This window comes from Zonotrichia leucophrys, chromosome 8, assembly GCF_028769735.1.
Source record: "Zonotrichia leucophrys gambelii isolate GWCS_2022_RI chromosome 8, RI_Zleu_2.0, whole genome shotgun sequence".
Taxonomy (NCBI): Eukaryota; Metazoa; Chordata; class Aves; order Passeriformes; family Passerellidae; genus Zonotrichia; species Zonotrichia leucophrys.
Window position 1 is genome coordinate 1,323,860 of NC_088178.1, and position 22,785 is coordinate 1,346,644.

At 48.5% G+C, this 22,785-nt stretch overlaps 2 protein-coding genes across 4 annotated transcripts in view; both read right to left on the bottom strand.

Annotated features, from left to right (window-relative positions):
• Window positions 1–5,972: 5,972 nt before the first annotated feature.
• FASLG (Fas ligand) lies at window positions 5,973–9,464 on the bottom strand. Its single transcript, XM_064720108.1, has 4 exons — window positions 9,126–9,464; window positions 8,800–8,845; window positions 7,867–7,905; window positions 5,973–6,669 (listed from the first exon to the last, which is right to left on the bottom strand). The coding sequence occupies exons 1-4, from the start codon at window positions 9,462–9,464 to the stop codon at window positions 6,272–6,274; spliced, it is 822 nt and encodes a 273-aa protein (XP_064576178.1). The 3' UTR covers window positions 5,973–6,271.
• A 6,786-nt stretch (window positions 9,465–16,250) lies between these two features.
• The window catches only part of SUCO (SUN domain containing ossification factor), a 39,054-nt gene continuing 32,519 nt past the window's right edge, over window positions 16,251–22,785 (bottom strand). For all 3 annotated transcript variants that reach the window (XM_064719876.1, XM_064719875.1, XM_064719874.1), the window contains 6 exons: window positions 22,543–22,630; window positions 21,253–21,357; window positions 20,239–20,393; window positions 19,807–19,898; window positions 18,660–18,715; window positions 16,251–18,125 (listed from right to left, as the gene is read on the bottom strand). In XM_064719876.1, coding sequence (XP_064575946.1) covers window positions 17,679–18,125; window positions 18,660–18,715; window positions 19,807–19,898; window positions 20,239–20,393; window positions 21,253–21,357; window positions 22,543–22,630 — 943 coding nt within the window. In that variant the 3' untranslated portion in view covers window positions 16,251–17,678. The remainder of the gene's footprint in view (window positions 18,126–18,659; window positions 18,716–19,806; window positions 19,899–20,238; window positions 20,394–21,252; window positions 21,358–22,542; window positions 22,631–22,785) is intronic.

Sequence of the window (22,785 nt, forward strand, 5' to 3'; positions counted from 1 at the left end):
CAGTTTGTTTGGGGAGAAGAAGAGGAAGGGCTTTTCAGCCTTTGTCTTCCTTCTTCTCCTACAAATTGTTGACATCTCTATTAGAAAATACTGACTTTCCCCTGAGTTTGAAAGAAACCATCTTTCTGGCATTTAATTTATTAAGCCTTGTCTATACTGTCTGGAGTGTATATAAAATGAAAGCTGAGATTTCTAGAGGGGTTAGAGAGACTCCTGATTCAGGAGTAAAACAAAGCAGGAAAAATCTTGACTGGAGTGGGAAATGGGAGGATATGGGCCATACTTTAAAGGGATTTTCTGATCCTATAGACTGGGACTTTCCATCTGATCAAATTCAGAATCCAGTCGAGGTGGCAAAGTATTTGAGGGAGAAGTGCCATGGTAATACTAAGGAAGAAAGGATTACTGCAGTGAGCTGGGCCTTGGCGTTTGTTTACCGTACTCTGCTAGATACTGTGGAGCAGCAGATAGCAGAAAGGGAACAGGGAGATAAGTTAGTTACTATCCCAGTGACCCAGGCTGCAGCTAACATCCCAGGCTCCAGGCTAGCAGCTGAATCAGAAAATAGGCCCCAAACCATGGCTGTTGCAGCTAATACAAGAGGTGGAAAGTGTAAAGGCAAGACCGATCGGAAGGTGGAGGATGATGACGATGATGCAGAAGAAGGACCCTCACCAAAATCAGAGGCCACATCAAGGGGCACAGAATCTGGAGCCAATATTGACTCCTTTTCTCTGAAGGACCTCAGAGGCCTAAGAAAGGATTACAGCCGACAACCTGACGAATCTATTATTAGTTGGTTAGTCCGCCTTTGGGATGCTGCAGGGGAGGTTACGATTTTGGATGGTACTGAAGTGAGGCATTTGGGATCCCTGTCACATGATCCTGCCATCGATCAAGGTGTGATGAGGGGGGCTAACCCTCACAGCCTCTGGGAACGGGTCCTAAGAAGCGTAGCAGAACGGTACCTGTGTACGGATGATCTCTATATGCAGCAGACACGGTGGAAGACCATAGAACAGGGGATCCAACGCCTGAGAGAGATGGCGGTCGCAGAGCTCGTTTTCTCAGATGACACAACAACTAGGAATCCGGACCTGGTACCATGCACTCCGATAATGTGGAGGAAACTTGTGCGACTTGGGCCACCTGAATACGCTTCTGCCCTAGCAATAATGAAGCGAGATGATACATATGAGACTGTGCTCGATGTGGCAAAGAAGCTTCGAGCATACGCAGATGCTGTGCATGGCCCAACTCATGCCAGAATTGCAGCAGTGGAAACCCGACTGCAGAAACTAGAAGACAAAATAGAGGAGAATCATAAGAAACTCCGGGAAGAGATCAAGGAGGACCTTATTCAAATCTCAGCCGTACAAATTAGAAGCCCTGGTGTCCAACGCCGGCGCTCCTTTGATGGGGAGAGAAGGTACATCCCACGGGCTGAGTTATGGTTTTTCCTGCGTGAGTCTGGAGAAGACATGAGGAGATGGGATGGAAAACCCACCGCTGCTTTGGAACAACGGGTGCGTGATTTGAAGAAAAGAGAAAGTATAACCAAAAAGATAGCAGCTCCGGTCGCTCGTCGCCGAGATGTTAAGTATGACTATGACGATGACATGTCCGATCCCCTTGAAGGAACTTCCAAGGCATATGCCCAAGGAAAGAAGGACAATCTGGCTTAGAGGGGCCCTGCCTCCAGCCAGGAAGAGGCACGGGAGAACCGGGTTTTTTGGAAGGTGTGGATCAGATGGCCTGGCACATCAGAGCCACAAGACTATGAAGCATTGGTTGACACTGGATCACAATGTACCTTAATGCCATCGGAACACGTGGGGACAGAACCTGTTTCCATTGCTGGAGTGACGGGGGGATCACAACAGTTGACGTTGTTGGAAGCTGAGGTGAGCTTGACTGGGAAGGAGTGGCAGGAACATCCAATTGTGACTGGTCCAGAGGCTCCGTGTATTTTGGGCATAGACTTTCTTCGGAATGGCTATTACAAAGATCCTAAGGGATTCAGGTGGGCTTTTGGAATAGCTGCAGTTGAGATAGAGGGTATTAAACAATTGAATACCTTGCCTGGACTATCAGAGGACCCATCTGCAGTAGGACTTTTGAAGGTAGAGGAGCAGCGAGTGCCAGTTGCCACCTCAACAGTGCACCGCAGGCAGTACCGGACGAATCGAGATGCTGTGATCCCCATCCACAAGATGATTCGAGAGCTGGAGAGCCAAGGGGTGGTCAGTAAAACCCACTCACCCTTTAACAGCCCTATCTGGCCCGTGCGAAAATCTGACGGAGAATGGAGATTGACTGTGGACTATCGTGCCTTGAATGAAGTGACTCCACCACTGAGTGCGGCTGTACCGGACATACTGGAACTGCAGTACGAGCTGGAGTCCAAGGCAGCAAAGTGGTACGCGACCATTGATATAGCTAACGCGTTTTTCTCCATCCCTCTGGCAGTAGAATGCAGGCCTCAGTTTGCTTTTACATGGAGGGGAGTGCAGTATACCTGGAACCGATTGCCCCAGGGGTGGAAACACAGTCCTACCATCTGTCATGGACTGATCCAGGCTGCACTAGAAGAGGGTGAGGCTCCAGAACATTTACAATATATTGACGATATCATTGTTTGGGGGAACACGGCAATAGAAGTGTTTGAGAAAGGAGAGAAGATAATTCATATTCTCCTGGACGCCGGATTTGCCATTAAGAAGAGCAAAGTCAAGGGACCTGCCCGAGAAATCCAGTTCTTGGGGGTGAAGTGGCAAGATGGACGGCGTCAGATTCCTGCGGATGTTATTAACAAAATCACTGCTATGTCCCCACCAACTGATAAGAAGGAGACACAGGCTTTCTTAGGTGCTATAGGTTTCTGGAGGATGCACATCCCTGAGTATAGTCAGATTGTGAGACCCCTTTATCTGGTTACCCGCAAGAAGAACGACTTCCATTGGGGCCCTGAGCAGCAGCAAGCTTTTGTCCAGATCAAGCAGGAGATCACTCATGCTGTAGCCCTTGGTCCAGTCAGGACAGGACCAGATGTGAAGAATGTGCTCTACTCTGCAGCCGGGAGCCATGGTCTGTCCTGGAGCCTTTGGCAAAAGCTACCTGGCGAGACCCGAGGCCGACCATTGGGATTTTGGAGTCGAAGCTACAGGGGGTCTGAAGATAACTATACTCCAACAGAAAAGGAAATCTTGGCCGCCTATGAAGGAGTCCAAGCCGCCTCAGAGGTGATTGGTACAGAGGCACAACTCCTTCTGGCACCCCGACTACCGGTGCTGGGATGGATGTTCAGAGGAAAGGTTCCCTCTACCCACCATGCCACCAGTGCTACTTGGAGTAAGTGGATTGCCCTCATTACGCAGCGCGCTCGGATTGGGAAGTTAAATCGCCCTGGGATTCTAGAAATAATTACAAATTGGCCCGAAGGTGAAAGCTTTAGTGTCGCAGATGAGGAGCAAGAGCCAGTGACCCGGGTTGAGGAAGCTCCGCCATACAATCAGTTGCCAGTAGAAGAAACACGTTACGCCCTATTCACTGATGGTTCTTGTCGTGTCATAGGGATGAAACGGAGGTGGAAAGCAGCTGTATGGAGTCCCACTCGAAGGGTTGCAGAGGCTACTGAAGGAGAGGGTGAATCCAGTCAATTTGCTGAAATCAAAGCTATTCAACTGGCCCTAGGTATTGCAGAGAGAGAGAGGTGGCCAAGGCTCTATTTGTATACCGATTCTTGGATGGCAGCCAACGCTCTATGGGGATGGCTGAAGAGATGGAAAGAGGCCAACTGGCAGCGCAGAGGAAAACCAATTTGGGCTGCGGAAGAGTGGAAGGATATCGCTACTCGGTTAGAGAAGTTACCTGTGAAGGTTCGCCATGTAGATGCCCATGTCCCCAGAAGTAGAGCTAATGAAGAGCAGCAAAACAACCAGCAAGTACATCAGGCCGCAAAGATAGGGGAGTTGAAGATAGATCTCGACTGGGAGCATAAGGGAGAGTTATTCTTAGCACGATGGGCCCACGATGCCTCAGGCCACCAGGGTAGAGATGCCACCTATAAGTGGGCACGAGACCGAGGGGTGGATCTAACCATGGACAGTATCTCTCAGGTTATTCGTGACTGTGAGACGTGCGCTGCCATTAAGCAGGCCAAGCGACTGAAGCCCCTCTGGTATGGGGGGCGGTGGTCTAAGTACAAATACGGGGAGGCCTGGCAGATTGATTACATCACACTGCCCCAGACACGCCAGGGCAAGCGCTATGTACTAACCATGGTAGAAGCCACCACAGGATGGTTGGAAACCTACCCTGTGTCCCATGCTACAGCCCGTAACACTATCTTGGGCCTTGAGAAGCAGGTCCTTTGGAGGCACGGTACTCCCGAAAGAATTGAGTCGGATAATGGAACTCATTTTAAAAACAATCTTATTAATACTTGGGCTAGGGAACATGGCATCGAGTGGGTATACCATATCCCCTATCATGCACCAGCTGCAGGGAAGGTGGAAAGGTACAATGGATTGTTAAAAACCACCTTAAAGGCATTGGGAGGGGGGTCTTTAAAAAACTGGGAGCAGCATTTGGCAAAGGCTACCTGGTTAGTTAACACTCGAGGTTCCACCAACCGAGCGGGTCCTGCTCAGTCTGAGCTCCTTAATATAGTAGATGGGGATAAAGCCCCAGTGGCCCATGTCAGAGGTTTGTTGGGAAAGACAGTATGGATCAACCCTGCCTCGAGTACAGACAAACCCATCCGTGGGATTGTCTTTGCTCAAGGACCAGGTAATACATGGTGGATAATGCAGAAAGATGGAACAACACGGTGTGTACCTCAGGGAGACCTGATTGTGGGATGAGACTCATATATGACTGTCATTGTTTGTTGAATGTGAGACAGAAGGAAACTGTAAGTGTCAAAGGTTTGAGCAAGTAAGATGAGAGGAATGCGTAAGTGTCAAAAGGTGTGAGTAAGTGAAATGAATGTTTTTTATTGTATGTTCACGATATGGGATAAGGGGTGGAGTGTCGTGGGGTGACAGCCTTTATCCCAATATCGTGTGTTATGTCTGGCAGCTGTGCCTTTTCCCCCCACCCCCCCCCCCCCGGCAGTCTGGCTGTGGCGGGATGGGGAAGAGAGGAAGGGGGGGGGGGGGGGTGTGACCAGGCACTTTTTGCTTTTGGCTTTTGGCTTTTGGCTTTGGCTGCTTGGCTTTTGCTAGCTGCTTGCTTGCTTGCTTGCTTGCTTGCTTTTTGCTTTTGCGCTGTTTTTTTTTTTTTCCTTTTTCTTTTGTTCTCTCTCTCTCTCTTACCCTCCCCTGAAGATACTGGACCGGCTCCGGATTCTGGCCTGCGAGCTCCAGGACACCCGAAGCCTGCTAGAGAAGATTCGGCGCCCTCCACGACACAGTCTGGTCCCTTTTCTTTTCTTGTGTTGGGGAGTGTTCTTTTGTTACTTGTAAATAAATAGGTTTTGTTTTCCACTTTGCTCCTCCGAGAAATTCCTTCCCGAACCCGGTGTTGGGGGAGGGGTGGTTGGAGGTTTGTTTTGTTCTGGGGGGCTCCCTCTTGGAGATTTCCCCTAATTTGTCCTAAACCAGGACAGCCCTGCTGTGTGCAGAGCCCATGGGCACCCCAGCACCCCCACACCATGGCTGCTCACACTGCCACGTCTGGGACACCCCCCAGGGCACTGCTGCTCCTGGCACCTTCCTTGCAAGGCACTTGGGATGAGTTAAATAAAGAGGTTGAGGAGCATTTCCTGGGCTGGGAACGGTCCATAGCTTAACAGAGGATGAACAGAGTCCCTGTCCCAGCCCAGCTGGCAGGAGGGACAGCAGTGCCAGTGCTGGGCAGTGCCAGCCATGTCTCAGGAGGAGCAGTCATTCACACTGCTCATCCCACACCACTGTGGTGTCATGGCACCACCTAGGCACCTCCTGAACACCCCCAGATGTCCCCAGCAGTCTGTGTCACACGGGGAGCAGCAGGTCACACCATCTTCTCAGGCAGCAGGTAGTGAGTTCCAGCAGGGTCTGCAGCACGCCACATCCTGAGTTTGTTGGGTTTTTGCAAGGAGAACACATGCAATTCTGTTCAGGCTGATGCAGCACAGCCCTGGTGCTTTCCCATTGCTTGGATCCCCTCGTGCTGAAGCCCAAACATGGTTTCTGGTGGGTTTGGTGGTGCCCAGGCCGCTCCCAGCCCTCACACATCCATGTGGGTGTGTGTGTATGTCTGAAGGGCCTGCCAGCCACGCTCCACTTCAAAGCTTAAACAAACCAAAGAAAGTCTTGGACTCCTCAAAGTTGACCAGGGCGATTTTGGAGACGTTGACGTGCAGGCTGTCCATCCTCCTGAGCCTGAAGAGAGCGCCCAGGTAGCTGCTGCGGGCCCACATCCTCTGGCCCGAGCAGAAGTTGGCGGCCTTGTCCTCCATGAGCACCAGGCTGCCCGGGGAGGCCGGGTTCCTCTTGTACACCACGTGTGCCAGCAGCAGCGGGCTGTCGCAGGCCGTGCCCCGGAACAGCACCCGCGAGTACACAAAGTACAGCCCCGGCTCGCTGACCCGCAGGCCCCGCGCCTCGTACTGCACCCCGCTGGTGTAGGCATGGCCAGAGCTGGGCTCCCACTCCAGCGGCAGCCCCTGCTGCTCTGGGTTGCCTGCAAGGGAAGCAAGGCCAAAAAATAGCGTGAGAAGCAGGTTTGGTTGGGTGGGTTTGGCTTGGGTCACGCCCCACAGCACAAGAGAGGGTTCTCCTGTTGGGGTGTGATGGAATAGCCTGTCTCAGCTATCCCAGTTCCTTCCCCAAGTGTGCCAACAACCTTTCCCTTCCCCTCTCCTTGCCGCTGCTGAGTGCTGTCCTTCAATCTTGGCATTCCAGAAGAGCCTCGAGTGATTGGCAGAGTTCAAAAGATGCCTTACACCCCTTGAGGGACCATCCAGGTGTCATTTGTCCCCTGAGACTTCCCCACCCTTACCTGGTTGGTGGCTCCCTACCCCTTCCCTGCCCCTCTCCCTGGGGTTAAAAGACACATTTTGAGGAGTTCTGTTGGAGCTGGTGCTGCATTCAGAGGCCTGTGGACCAGAATAAAGCTCTGGATCCAAACCCTCCATCAGAACCAACTGCTTTCCTTCACCATCAGCTTAAAGCTATTCCACCAGAGCTAAACCTGAGCTCCTGCATGCCTGGACTTGTCCCAAGCACCCAGCTGCAGCATCCAGCCGGCCAAAGGTGTCTCTGAGGGGAAATCACCACACATCCAGCCAGCCAAAGGTGTTTCTGAGGTGAAATCACCACACATCCAGGCAGCCAAAGGTGTCTCTGAGGTGAAACCACCACACATCCAGCCAGCCAAAGGTGTCTCTGAGGTGAAACCACCACAGCTGCCGCCCTTGGTCAAGCAGCAAGGGTCAGATGAGCCCAGGCACGTCCCATCTGGCTATATTGGGATTTAATTCCAATATTCTCCAAGCTTTGTTTGCAGTGTGCAAAGTCCTCCTGGGCCTCACCCCTCAGCAGTGCCAGCCCCAGTGCCACTTGTGCCCTGCACACCCCAAAAGGCAAGCCAAACCCAGCCTCACTGAGAGGCACAAGTGAGGGGGAGGTTTTGTCTGTGGAGCAAATTTCCACTGTCAGAGCAGATGTGTCACCTGAGGAGAGCAGCAGAGCCTGCGTGGGGTGGGCTCCTCAGAACTCCAGCCATGGCATCCCCTGACCCCATCCCAGCTGCCTTGGCACCCTCTGCCCCCCTCTCAGGTGCCATCTGACCCCATCCCAGCTGCCATGGCACCCTCTGTCCCCACCCCAGGTACCCTCTGCCCCCTTGCCAGGTGCCAGCCCTGCCCCCAGCACGTACCTGTGACGTGGGCTGCCCTCCTGGCCTCCTTCCTGTGCCCTGCACAAAGAGAGGGAACATTGGCCACAAGCTCCATGGAGGAGCCAGCCCAGACAGCTGGGGACACCTGAGACCCCATGCCCCTGTCCAGGCAGGAGCTGGAGCTGGAGCTGCCCTCAGGGTGGGACAGCACAGCTGGGGAAGCTCTGCCTGCCCTCAGTTCTCTCTGGAGGGAAGGGCCCATTCCAGTGACCCGGTGTTTGGAGCCCATCCACTCCATCCCTTCATTTTCCCCAACACCTACTTCATCATCTCTAATTTCAGTATCATCCTTTTATTTTCTTTTCTTTTCTCAAGCCTATTAAATTTTCCTCTCTGCTCCTCCTTGTCCTTTACACTATTTACCTGTTTCTAATTCTTTATCCAGCCCCCTCAAGAAATTCAGGTTTATTATTTATGTTCAGCCTCTGCTAAAGAAGCTGTGATCAGAGCACTGAGCATCCAGTTCAAATGAGCTCCCCTTCCCCTAAATGGGAAAATTTATTGGTAGAGGAGTTGATAAGAACCAGGACTTCCCTTTCCCAATAATTTTGTTATTTAATATTTTTATTCAATATCAGAACAAATTTGAAAATAAATTTTCTAATTAATAAAATTCTCAAGGGGGAACAAATTTAAACTTTTCAGAGCTAGAAAAAAACAGTCTAGAGGACTGAAAGTTTCTCTCTGACTTGGCCATTTTTGAAAAGGATATCCTCACTTATAACATTAACATGGAATGCAAAAGAAAAGCAACAGTTTGGAAGTCCAAACCACAGTTTTTAAATTGTTCCACCCAAATTGAAACTTTTTTGGGGGGTAAATCAAAACCATGTAAATGAAATCTAGGAAAATTTGCAGGTTCTTGTGGAAAGTTTCAATGTTGCTGGGTTCCTCCTGCAGGCACGGGCTCACCTGTGAGTTTCTGAGAGGATGCAGGGATGGGCTCAGCGCTGGCAGACTGGCAAGAGAGAAGAGGAACATGGGTTTAGAGCGTGAGCAACCTTTGGCAGGGGTTAAATCAGGGATTATCTCCATGGGGAGCTGCAAAGTGCTGAGAAATACACAGAGAGAGAGCTGGAAGGAGCACAGATATCCTGACAGGGGAACAAGCACCCTGTTCCTCTGTGCCAGCAGCCACCGAAATGCCACCTTGGTGCCCCCTGGGAGCATCCCAGCCCATTCCAAGCGTTCCTTTCCCCCTTTCCCCCTTTCCCTGCACGCAGCCAGGCAAACCTCACCTCCCTGAGTTCATCCACCTCCTTCTCCAGGTGAAAAATCTTAAATATGCTCAGCCCCACTCCGGTGAAGGCCACCAGGATCAGCAGGAACATCACGAGGAAGCCGGCTCTGCTCCTTTCCCCGCGTTCCCTTCCTTTACTCCGCGGTTTTCTGCTCCGGTCGGGCACGGGCGGTGGGAAGGGAGCCGAGGGGACAGCGGGGGCACAGGGAGCCGCTGTCTCGGCATATCCATCCACCCAGAAGATGTGCGGGTAATAAGGGAGGTTCTGCTGCACGGGGGGCAGCTCGTCCCCGCCGCGGCAGCCGAGCCCCGCGGCTCTGCCCCGCTGCGGCTGCATCCGTGCGCTGCGAGGGCAGGATGCTGTGCGAGGATGCTGCGGCTTCGAGAGGCTCCGAGCATCGGCAGCAGAGCCCTTTCCGGCCCCGCAGGACCCACCCTCCTCCCACAGCCCCGCTCCGGGGGCTCCCGCAGCCGCTCCCCACAATCTGCTGCCCCCGCAGGGCTGGGGAGCTGCAGGGAGGACAAACCCCCGGCATCCTGCACTCAAGGGACAGACGGAGCCCAGGGAGGACAAACCCCCGGCATCCTGCACTCAAGGGACAGACGGAGCCCTCCCCGGCAGGGGATGGGGTACCGAGCCCGTGGGATCAGGGATGAGGAATGAGGGATCGCTCCGTCCCCGCTCCCCGAGCATCCCTCCCTGCCTGTGAAAAAGGCACGTGTTTTATGATTGGCTTTTCGCAAATATTGAAATGAATGTTATGTGTGTTGTGTTAGGAAGTGATGCTGTATTAATTCTCTTAAGTAGTGTGGTAAATATAGTTTTGGGTTATAAAAATTGTTAAAATAGAAACGATGCTGTGTAGGATACTTTTTTTTAAAGAAAGGGCTTGCAGTCAGATAGCAGCCACAGGACACCTGAATCTTTCAGAGAAAGAGAATTTATTGCTCCATTATCAGAAGAAATTAACTTCTTTCCACCTCAAAGGCACTGTTAAGATTCAGAGGAAGAAGCTGACACTGCCCAGACAGAATCCTGTGTTTGAATGGAATTGATGCATCATGGATGAGGTGTATGAATATGCAACAGGCTGTTGTTTTTAAGGGTTAATCCTCTGTTAACGTTGGGTCCTTTTTCGGGCTTGTGCTGCCCAGTAAAAGGTACCCGGACATCCATAACGCTTTGTTTCTATTGTCTCATATTGTCCTAATTCAAATTGTCCAAATTATTATTACTCTAATTGTATTACTATTTTTATAACTGTTTTATTACTATTAAACTATTAACAATTTTCAAAACAAGGGATTGGTGTTTTTCACACTGCCTTTCCCCTGCTTCTGCAGGGCACAGCCTGGGCACAGCCAGCTCCAGGACTGCCCTCCTGCCTTCCAAGGAAAAACACAGAGCCCAGACCATGCTGCACTATTCAGAGCTCATTACAATATCCTAATGAGGAGAGACAGGAATATTTCCATTTTTCAATTTCCATTCCTCATGTACTGCAGATTTCTAAGTGGGGACAGTGAGATTTCCCCACAGATTTCCACACATAAAAGTATTAGGAAAATAAGAATTAATAAAATAAAATTAAAATAATAAATTAAGAAAATAATAAATTAAGAAAAATATTAGGAATACTTTTTCTTTCACTTTACAAACACATGTTGAAGTGTGTATTTCCATGGGGCAGTGTTAAAAAAAGGAAATGCTTGACACAAGAGCAAACCAGAGATTAGTCTCCTGTGGCTGAAGGAAGCAATCACAATACACAGGCTTTGATCTTGAACATCAAAACTGGGATCTGAGAAGGGCACATTTGAACCTTTGTGCACTTGTTTCTCCGAAGCAAGGGCTCAGCTTTGCCTGCAACCACACCAATAAATCAGACGTGCTGACAAAGTCTGGCACCACCAGACTCTTTGAAGATATTCGCCAGCCCTTTGCTTCAGCAGCAATCCACAGCACAGGTTTCAACAACCCCACCTGGCTCTCCCTCACACTGCAGGGTTTAAGAGACACAAAAGCAACAAAAATCCAATTCTGACAAGGTCAAGCTTGGCCAATCCTGGCCTGGCTCAGTCCCCCTGTCTGTCCCAGAGCAGCCACCCCAGGACAGGTCCCCATCCCCTCCCACAACCACTACAGAGAGGGTAACACGGTGGCTTTGCCTGGAGAGGATCCACTTCCACATTTTTGACACTGTGTTAATGCCAACAGCTTGCTGAGGTGGGACTGAGGAGAGAGTAGCAGCTTCCCTTAAATGTCACAAGTGTTCTTACTCCACACCCACTGCTTCCCACCTTCACAAAGATGCTTTTTAAAGGGTGGCAGAGAGGGAGAGACAAGGGAAACAAATAAAGCCATCTCAGCTGCGCCTGCTTTTTTGGATGCCCTGCTAATACTCCATGTGGAGGCAAACCAAAGGTTGGGGGCTATTTTACCATCTGAAAAGCTCAGTGCACAGCATGCTTCCAGGGACCTCTGCCTCTGCTCTCCTGCTGTCACCCTCTGCTTTCCTGCCACCCCCTTCAGACGCCACAAGATGCCAGGCCCTGACTGGGAGATGGTGCCAGGCAGGGCTGTGTCTGCACAGCACACCAGGATCACAGAGCCTGGGGCTGCAAGGGAACCCTGGAGATCCTCCAGTCCAAACAAAAGCAGATAGTGGTGCCTGCAGGCCCTGTGCTCTGCTGGCTCCCTGTGCTCAAATGACAGGATAGGAACAGGACTGCTGAAATCATGGCAGGACAATTTGCTGCAGGTGGGCACTTCAGCCAGGTGGATTTTGCTACAAGGCCTAGAACCAGAATTTACACAAGGCTGAGGCCTCCTAGCAAGGACAGCTGGGCAGGAAAGCAGGGCACGAGAAGGACAGAAGGGGTGTCAGATTTGCCTCCACCACCCTATTTCCTTTTTGAACAGTCTGCAAACCCTGTTTCCAGCAGCCCTGTTATGTCATTTGATCAGGAAGGAATATTTTCCAATGGAAACACCTTCCACAGCCCTCAGCAGAGAATTGTTCCCCTTTACCAAACCAAATAAAAACTTTACACAGGCTGCAAAAGAGGATTTGCTCAGAAGAACACTCTCCTTCCCCAGTTCACTCACAGAGAGGTGAGAACTCTTATTAACAAGACAGATAATTATGTTAAAATTGATGGCAGAGAATCAGCCAAGAGTTTGTATCAGCAGGACTTAGGGACCTGTCTGAAACAGCCCAAAGCAAGCAGGACTTGAACAATGATCCAGATCTAATACTTGACAGAAAACAAACCCTGAAACTCAAAACAAAAACTGAAGTGTGAACCTCTGTGTAGGAGAGGCTCTCACCGTGTTTTGGACAGAGTCTCTCTGGAAGCAATTAACAAATATTTCCTATTACACTAATGACTAGTGGAAATGGTAAAAAGCAACTCTTGAAAGCCACCAGGGCTGAAGGAATTACACCCAAGAGCAACTGAGAAAACTGAGAATCATTCACATTCAAGAACACAATGAGGATTCAACATCATGAGCGCAGGGAATTGAATCAGAATAAAACAAGGCAAGAAACAGAGGCTGCAGATCAAGCTCTTTGGGTAGAAAACAATGTGCTAGAAAGAAAACAAGTCTGAAGCTCCTCAGCTGGACATGAGCTTCCAGCAGGGAGAGCCCACAGGCTGCAGTGAGAGCTCACACAGCTCTGGGCATGGATCCTACGCTAGAGATCCCCTGGAACCTATGGGGCAGACAGGATCCATGGGGCACAGGGGATCTATAGGGCAGACACTCCTGGAACTCTCCACAAGGCTTTGCTCAACTCCAGAGAGGCTCTGGAAGAAGTTGGACAGACAGGAGGTTCAAATCTGTCTGTTCAAGAGCAGATTGGCAGGGAGGGATGGACAGTGTGTGGAAAACCTGCGAAGAGAGGGATGATTTCCAGCAGCAGAGAGCTCTTAAAATCTCACAGAATAAAAAGCCTCCCAAGGAGCCACTCGTTGTGAGCCAAATCTGAAGGAGTTTGAACAAAAAGATGGATTTTTAAGTGAGCACTGCTATGGATGCTTGTGAGAGCTGCCTCCAAAGGGAGTGGGCCTCCACCTGCTGAAGCCTCAGAGGGGTGTGGAAGGCACCAGAACCCACCCAGCCTTTGCAGCTAGCACCAACATCTTCATGATGTTTTCTCTATTACGTGTTTATCAACAGTTTGGTTTCTCACATTTCCTCCACAACTGCTCTCCTTGCTAGGAGCATTTGTTGCACATGTAAGCCATGGCAAGGACATTCAGATGTTCACACACAAAACAGATTTTAAAGTCCACTTTTAACAGCCCTGGCCTGGCATTACAGTGCTTAACACATCTCTCTTCCATGGAGCAAGGTGCTCTGTCCTTTCCTTCCCCCTGGTTCCAACAAAAAGCCAGCAGCCCTGGATTCAGCAGAAGAGGGCTCTGAGCTGAGAGAGAACCCAAGGAGCCAAAGCAGATGAGAAAAAGAGTAACTAAAACATTACTCTGCTGCTTTCATTTCTTTTGTGCCTGTGGTAAGGGCAGGGAAATGAGGTGGGGTGGCTGTGAGGTGAAGGGATCTCTTCTGAGAACAGAGCAGCAGGGTCATTCCATGGTGCCACAGGACAAAACAGAACGAGGTGCTGGGGCCAGCTGTGAGGAAGACCAAGAGAACATGCAGGTGTTGGGTTCCTGTCTCCCCAGGTGAAGGGAGAACAGGATATTCTCAAGGGTCTCATTCCCAAGGGTCTCATTTCCAAGCCCTGCTGCAGGGTCTGTGCCCTGCCCCAGCCTCTGGGCACAAAGGCAGCCCCAGCCCTGGCTCTGCTGCCCAGGGGCCTGCACAGTGTTTGGCAGTTTAATTTCTCCTTGGGAGCAGCCAGTCTCAGCCCACTCAAGGCAAACAAACTGTAACTGTGTCATCACAACTCACAGAAGCTTCAGTAGCTGCTGCTTTCAGTTATTTTTCTGGGAAAAGAGAAACAGCAGCCAGGGACTGCTGTTTGCTGCGAGCTCACCGAGGGCACTGCAGCTGGACGAGGCTCCAACCACATCTGACAGGGCAGAAGAACAGGCCCCGAGGTGGCAAACGCTTCCTTTGCATCTCCAGGTCCACCAGGGGCAGAGCTCAGCTCCTCTGCCCTGAGCGGGGGAGCTCCTGGTGACTCAATGGAAAGCAGCACAGCCAGGGCCAGCTGTGGCAGGGTCGGACAGCAGGGAGGCAGCAGATGCTCCTTGGAAGCTTCTTCCAAATCCATCCTGCTTAAATCAGAGAAGGGCAAAGGGAGTTTCAGCCCTTGGACCTGTGGAGCTGTCCCAAAGGCAGAGGGACACTCAGGCTTTCCAGGAGATGAGACACCCCGCAGCACTCCGTGGGCAGGGCTCTCCACTTCTCTGTTCCAAAGAAGTGGAACATGTTTGTACCTCATCAGGCAGAACCTGCTAAGCTGTTCCACCTCGTGCTCTAACTGGGCAAAAGCAGAAGCCACACACCACCTTAGGTCTGAGTTTTCTGCTTACATCACCACACAGCTGGTAGAGTGTGCAGCTTTAAAAAAGCCTGATTTCCACTGATAGTTAATGTATAGAACCTCAACACCTTGGCAAACACAGCATGCACTTACACAAGGTGTGCTTGCACCCATCCACCCTCACATGGAAACCTTCACATTAAAGATTTTTTTGGGCTCAGAACTTGCCCAAGGACTGAGGGACACCATCCTTACACCAACAGCTGTCCAACCTGAGCTTGCAATACCATGAGACTGTCACACAGGAATTTGAGATGTAAAAACTCTCTTCATTAGAAACTATTATCCTTACATAAAGTCTATAACCAATTTAAGAGACTTGATTCCAAAGAACTAAAATTTGAAAGCTACGTTGCATGACATCAATAAAATTGAAAGTAAAAAATTACTCAAGAGCCCACATGAAAGGAAAACATCAGGCAATAATAACCTGATGGTAGGAGAATTATTTTTTTTAGCAGTGGTTACAGATAACTAAAAGCAGGGTGTCAGCAGCAGGTGGAAGCTGTGGTTCAGTCTCCAGTCTCTTAGCAGAACACACTCTCAAGTCTGCAAAACCATAATTGGCCCTGTAGGTCCCTTCAGATGCTTTATTCCCATGGCACAATTCCCATATGCTCATTACAGGACAGGCTTTATCACTGATATTTTTCCACAAATGCATCAACTCCTCAGACCTAAGTCAGGCCCAGTATTAGGGGAGCAGATTAGAACACATTTGGTTTTACATCTGCAATTGTTAACTTGGAAATGTGAATGTGTGCTTGGGATTTCAACATGCAGCCTCATTTATCAGCACAAGACAGAGCTGGGAGTCCTTTGGTCCACAGCCAGTGCCTGTTTCCAGAATTCAGTCACATCCAGCTTCAGGTGATTCTTCTGGAAAGCCCAGTGGCTGCCTGGGCATTAAAGGTACATGTGCTTCTAACAAGTGACATAAGAGGAAGGAGTAAATAAAAGGAACCCACACTTCCCCCCACAAACCACCCAGCACTCTCCTCTCTCAGCAAACTCCACACTCAGTTTGATTTTTAAATCCTAGTTCTGTGATGAAGCAGAGTCCTGAGACACACACTCCAGTGGAAACTCAGTGCTGGGGAGGTCTCTGTGAACTTGGCATTTGGCTGCCCAAGTCGTGCTGGGCTTGGCAGAAATAAGTCACAGGGGGAGCAACCACGAAGGGGCAAACCTCAAGCTGAAAACTCTGGTTTGAGATAATGACTCTGACTTTCCTGTCAGGGCCTTTTGTACCATCCTTCACAAGGCTTAGCTCTGAGCAGCAAGAGGTCATTTCATGCAGCTCTTCTCACAGAAAGCCACCACAGGCAGGGATCCCCCAGGGCAAGGTGTGAAACCTCTCCAGCAGTTTCACAGGGCCACAATTCCTGACCTTTCCGACAAAGCACTACACAGCCCCCACAATCCTCTTCCCCACACTTTTCTTTATTGAAATACAAAAACACATCTAGGCTGACAAGTTTATGAACTCCTTACTACAGCCCAAAGGATCCCATGTCCTAGCCCTGGACTGAAATTTTAAGACCAGTCCTTCTCTAAGAATGTAAGCCACAAGTTTGATTCTCAAAGGAAAAAATGCCAGCAAATGAAAGACAAAGTGTTCAGATTTATTTGGAAATTCACAGTTTCTAATGGCACTACAGCTCTGTAGTTACATACTCTTGCTCCACAACATTGGATGCTGCACTCTGGTGGTATGAATTTTCTTCATCCAGGTTTGACATCCTTCTGAATTCATGTTCAACACGTCTGGTTCATGTGCTCTGACTGGCTAATTGTGCAGATCACTCTGAAAGTACATCACTTTAAAGTACTCATAAACTAACAAGAAAGCAGCAAAAAAAACAAAGGCTTTAAATAAGTCACATTACATACAATACCTAGGAAAGGCATCAGATCTGTTAAAAAGGGTACCACTAAAAGTGCTCAATAAATTAACTTATTTTGTACAACGTGAACCTGTAACACCTGTCAAAAGGAAAAACCTTTTGTTCCACTCACTCAGAAGCACACTCAACAGCTCAGCAACCACACATCCTGTAGTATCCAAGCACACAGTCACAGTCAAAATAAAAAACACTTGAGTATGAAACACCAGCCATACCAACACTGCACATTTGTTAGCCAATACAAAAGCAAACGTTATGAAACACCTGCTGTGAGCCAGCCCCGAGGCTCAGACTCGCAGAGCAGGCTCTGGGAATGCACCCTCACATTCCCCAGCACAAGAGCAGTGAGCATTCCTCATCCACCTCCTCCAGAGAGCTGCAGCAGGCCATTCAGGTGACAAATGCATTCCTCAGCCTCCATCACCAGCAGGAAATCCTCAAGAGCCACCGTCACTGATTCTGCACATCAGAGTAAGCTCCGATTGTGACTGAAGGTGCAAGTAAACACAACTGCCATCCCTGGTGAGAGATTTTCCTCAACAGAGTTTGCAAAACAAGAATCTAGTCAGGCAAGTCCATCTCTTGGTATTTTTACAGTATCCAGTCCACATTACTGAGTCCAGCTGAAGGCCAACATGTCCCTTTACAGCACTGTAGTGTTGCATCTTCAAAAAAAGCTAGAGAAATTACAAAATAAATCAAATGACAAACAATTGTATCTCCCCTCTTCCAGTGGCATTATAAATAGACAAAAGGCACATAAATATGGGAAGGTGCAAGAAATAGGAACAAAGCTAAAGGAAGAGGATTAGGCTTTTATCCCTATTCCACCCAACAAACTGGGCTTCAAAAAATTTCTGCCCCAGGAACTGTGAAAAAAAACCTTTATAAAATGAACCCTGCCCTCCCTCCCCCCACGCTGTTCTCATAGGAAATTATCAGCCTTGTAAAGCTGCAGCTTATAGCCAAGATTGACACAATCCCATCTATTTAAAAAGGCAGAAACCAAATTTCTGAATCCTTTCCAATGAGTCGAGCTCTTCGTCTCCCACTATCCTCCCCCAGGATACCACGGACTGTTCTCAAGCGAACAAACGCTCTCCTGTTTGAGAAGCTCAGCTAGGTCTAGATGTGTCCAGAGACTGTCGTGACACCCAGTGTTCCCACTGTTATATCTTTGTTTCCTTTGATTATGTCATGCAGGCTTGGCATCGACCCCGACTTAGTCTGTATCAGAGTTTTTATGAGCTTCCCTTGGTCTGAAACTTTCGACCGCCTCCTCTTGACAGCTCTCTTCTCAGTCTTTGTCTTTTGGGTCTGCCCGTTGCACAGGCTGGTGCAGGCTGAGATGCCACAGAAATAGGACTCGTCCGACTGCGACGACGTCTCGGAGCTCCCTTCCGAGGGAGGGCCCTTGTAGGAAGAGTGATAAACCTCCCCAATGTTAGAGAAGTCCCTCTGGTTCGTGAAGGGCTTCCTTCCTTTGATCTCCCCGTTGGCTATGGGCTGCAGGGGCTCTGTTGTTGGCTTAATAGTCTCTGGTTTTTCACTTTTGTACTTGCAACGCTTTTTCTGAAACGGCAAGCGGAGAAAAAAAATTAATGGTGAGGTTCTGGGAGGCAAGCAGAGCATGCAAGGCAAGCCTAGGAACCAGCAGGGAGAGCAGCTGAGACAGGCAGCACCTGCCAGCACAAACACCTCAGCCCCAGTGTCACTGTGATGTTTCATGAAAATCCTCACGTTAGGATTTTCTGCTGAAATGCCTCAGTTATTGTTCACATTTATTTTCTATCTGATGGCTGTGGAATGTGGTCTGGAGATGGTTTACCAACAAGTGCATCTTTGACTGGTCTCATGTGAATTGTTTCTACTTAACGAGCAAAGACAGCCAGCTGTGTCAAGGCTGTGAGCAGTCACAAGCTTTTGTTATCATTCTATTCTATTCTTGTCCAGCCTTCTGTCTGTATCATCTCTCTATTCTGTAGTGTACCATTTTTAATATATCATAAAATAATAAATCAGCCTTCTGAAACATAGAGTCAAGATTCTCATGTCTTCCCTAATTCCACACCCCAGCAGCTCCCTCCCCACAGGGTGAGACTGTACCTTCTTCTCTGGGGAAAACTTCAGGGGCTCCACAATGTACAGATCCTCTGGATCCACTGCAAGAGAGAACAGACACTCAGCACTGCTGACTCTGCCAGCTCTAGAGCAACACAGTCCCCACTAAACACAGCATGACAAATATTCCCCTGAGCAGGCACATTCCCTTTCTAAGTTGAGGGGGCACAACACAAGCACTGTCAGTAAAGTCAGCACACAAAGAAATTCCCCTGTGCTGTCATGGCAGCTGACAGTGACACACACCTGAAAAGCCCTGGCCTCCTCACAGTTATGGCCATGGGAGAGGTGCAGAGAACATCCTTTGGGGGAAAGGAGGAGTCAGAGTGTTGCAGTCTAGGCAAACAAACTACTCCCAGTGTAAGAGTGTGCCATGTGCAGCCTGACACACTCAGAACACCAACAAGGCACATGTTCACACTGACCTGAGACCAGCAGGGAGAATTTGGGACAAGTGTTGTTTTGAAAGAAAAAATAGTCTAGACCTTAGTTAGTGTTCGTGGTATCACACTGCCAACTCCAGAGTTTTCATGGAGTTTTATTCACAGAACAAACCTGTGAGGCCAGTTTGCTGCACCCAGAAGAGCTGTGTCACAGCACACTTGCTAGTTACTATGATCTGCAACACTTGCTTTTGCATGGCACTCATGGCCTAAGAAATCAAAATTCAGCTGTCCCAAATCTACCATGAATACTGCAAAGATTCAGATCATTCCTCATACCCAAGCCAAGATAAATGGTCTAAGTTTTCTTCCTGAAGTTGCTAAATTTGAATCCTAAATACCTGCCAAGTTTCAAACATAGGCTATCAGGACTTCAGGAAAGTAGGACACTCAGACTTCCCACGTCTGGCATTTCCAAGAGAAAAAAAAAGCTACTTTCTGCAAGCTTCACAGCTTTGCAGACCTGAGTGCCTGCACTGATTGCTCCTAACCCTAAAAAACCATCTGCAGAGCAGAAGAGATCTGTAGCAAAAACTGCATGTAAGGTTTTAGCATAATTCAGCAGAGTTCTGTGAGTATCTGGTACCTTGTTCACAAACCACCTTATGTGACAAAACACATACATAAACACACACACAGTGCAGCACTCAGAGCAACAGCACAGACCAGATGTATGAGATGAATAATACCTTCTTTACCAGCTAGCTGAAAAGACTGGGATCTGACCAGTGGAAGGGAAGTTCTTCTTTTCAAATTCATATCATCATAGGAGGAGAAACACCTAGGAAATTCCAGAAAGCTTTTTTAACACATTTTTCTCAGTACATTTCTCATTAAAAACCATTCTTGGCAGAAAGACAGAACTGTCTGCTGAGGTACCCAACAAAGCCTGGCTATCAGACACAGTGCTGTGTTTGCTACAAGTTATCAAGGCATGTTTTTCAAGTACAGGAGCCCCAAAATGCTCCTAGGAGAGTGCTGTCATAGAGAGCCCTTTGCTATCAATTCTGAGTGTGCAGAAAGAAAACTCAGAATTAAAGCAGATGTGTCAGTACCAGCAGACTTAGGAAACATTAATGAAAGCTGCAAGAACAATTAAGTTTCAAATATAAATACATTACCTTTTGGGGCTAGGGTAGTGATTGCTTTTGGGAATTTTGGAGAGGTAATCTTCACAGAACTGAGAAGGGCTCCTGCAGCGCTGCACAAAAAGCACCAAGCCCAGGATGAGGCAGAGAACCAGAGAAATCACCAGGTAAGTCTGGCGGTCAGAAACCTGCAGGGATTGGACACAACAGCTCCATGACATTGCCATTCTTATGTTCTAAAAGACAAAAGCTATGTTCTCAACTCACTTTTCTTTAGTTTCACTAAACACCTGTTCACATTTCAGTAATTTTTCACAGGTTTGATGCAGTCTATTGGCTGTGCAGCATTCAGGAGTGAAGGCTGATTACAGGACAAGATTCCCCTGTCTCCAATATCAGCACAACTACAGAAGCTGCCATCCCTGCAAAGAGCATCCCAACCTCCCTGAAAGCAATACACTTCCCATAAGAAACCAGGCTCAGAAAGTAACTTTTCTGGTTCACAGCTGACATGGATGCAACACTATGGCAAATCTAAACTGTACTTTTTATCAGCTGACATTGCAGTACTTCACAAAACACCAAGATAATCACTTGATTCAATGTGATTTCACTGACCACAGCACTCAAACAGGAGCTCAGCCAGCCAGGCATTAAAGGAGGAGCCTCACCAAGTGTTAGCTCAAAGAAGTCTTTGGCAATACCCACAAAATATAAAAGATCATGTTTATGGTACTGCTTGAAATGTCAGGCAGGCAGAACATAAACACTGGAGAGAAAATGTTCCTAATATTGTTGCCACGATTTCCCTAATCTCTAAAGATGACAGGGAAAGGAGAAGGGTGCCTTGGCTCAGACTACAGTCATGGGGCATAGGGGCTGCAGTAACTATGACCAAGACAGCTCATGTTACTCTAATTTGCAGCTAGAAGTTTCAGATAGAGTAGGCTGAAATAAACACAGCAGACAATTTCAAACTCCATTTGAAGACTGGTCTCTTCAAACAGAGATGTGCTGATGCATCCATTTCCTCTGGACTGTGATTACCTCACGTTTCAGCTCCGCCACGGTGGCTGACAGGTTGGAGGCCAGCTGGGTCATGTTGGTGAGCTGTGCTTGCAGCAGCTGGATTGCCTCTGTCTGACGCTGGTCCTGTGGAGAACAGAGTCATGGGCACGCTGTCAGTGGCCAGGTTCCACTGGCACCTGCCCTCATGGCCACAGCATTAGTGTTCAGTCTGTGTGACTCAGCACAGCCTAGCCAGCATTGCTCCCACCACAGGGCTCACACAACATCTCTGTTTGTCAACACTTCCCAACACCATGCCAAGAGCATCTCATCAGAGACACCTGTGCTGTGCTCACCACGGGCACAGAGAGAGGCAGCTCCACACAGGCACTGCCAGGAGGCCACAGGACACACACACAGCTGCCAGGCCAGCTCCAGCCCAAGGCTGGTGCACAGCACAGGAGCCCACACCAGCCAGGAATGGCTCCTTCCCAGCTAACAGCTGCTGCCTGCAAGAGCCCCAACAGGATTCAATCCTATGAGAAATTAGGGAAGAGACTAACCTCAGACTGACCAGCACTGATACTCTTCCAAAAAACCCCAAACCCAACCCAGAAAAGGCAACACATGCAAGCTGCCATTTTCTTCACTGTTCATGGATGAATAAACTCCAGGCTGGGGCTGCACTTGAGAAGCTTTCAGACAGTTTGGGATCAAGTCTGCCATGCCATGTGCACAGCTGCTTTGGTGAATGTTAGCACAGCAGTTACTGCTCTATTTCACAGCTGCTCAGGAAAGCCAAGATGGCAGGGCAGGAGAAATTCACATTTTAAAGAATGAAGTAAAATTTTTGATACAGATTAGATTTAGCCTAAGCCATTACTGTACCCCTCTGCTTTTCCATAGGCTCAGTCTCTTCAGCAGCAGGGAAATTGTCTATCAATACTTTAAATCAGATATGAAAAATGAACCAAATTTAAAAAATTGTTTTGAGTGCAGTTACAACCAAGAAACAAGGGTTGGAACTGACCTGGGTAACTTTTTCATTGACAAAGACATTGAAGAGTTGTAGCCACTACCAGCTGATAACTGATCTTTTCTTCAGGTACAAAATCAGAAATCAGAGCTGAAAATGGCTTTATTCTGAAACAACTGAGAACATGTCTAAAAATCTTATAAAGGAGAAAAACAGGGAAGCATGGAATGGATGCTCTTAAAAGGCAGATATACAGCTTGTTGAAAGAAGATTTCTGCACCTCTGTGCAACTCTTCATTAAAAGCAAGCCCTTCTAACTAGGAAAACACCTCAGTACTCCAAACAAATCATACCTGCTCTTCTGCTATTCTTGAGGTGTTCTGAAGTTTTATTATTGTTTTATTGAAAGCCTTCTGCATTTCTTCCATCTGTTTTCGGTACCTAAAACAGAAAGTGTTTAAGGCTGAAATATTAGTGCACAAAACTCCTCAGCTTGGACTTGTCTTTAAGTCTAAAACATGATTATGCCAGTAAAAACCTTCTCTTTGCCTAAAGAGCTTTATTTAAACATCAAGTGGTACCTGCTTTTAAGTTCC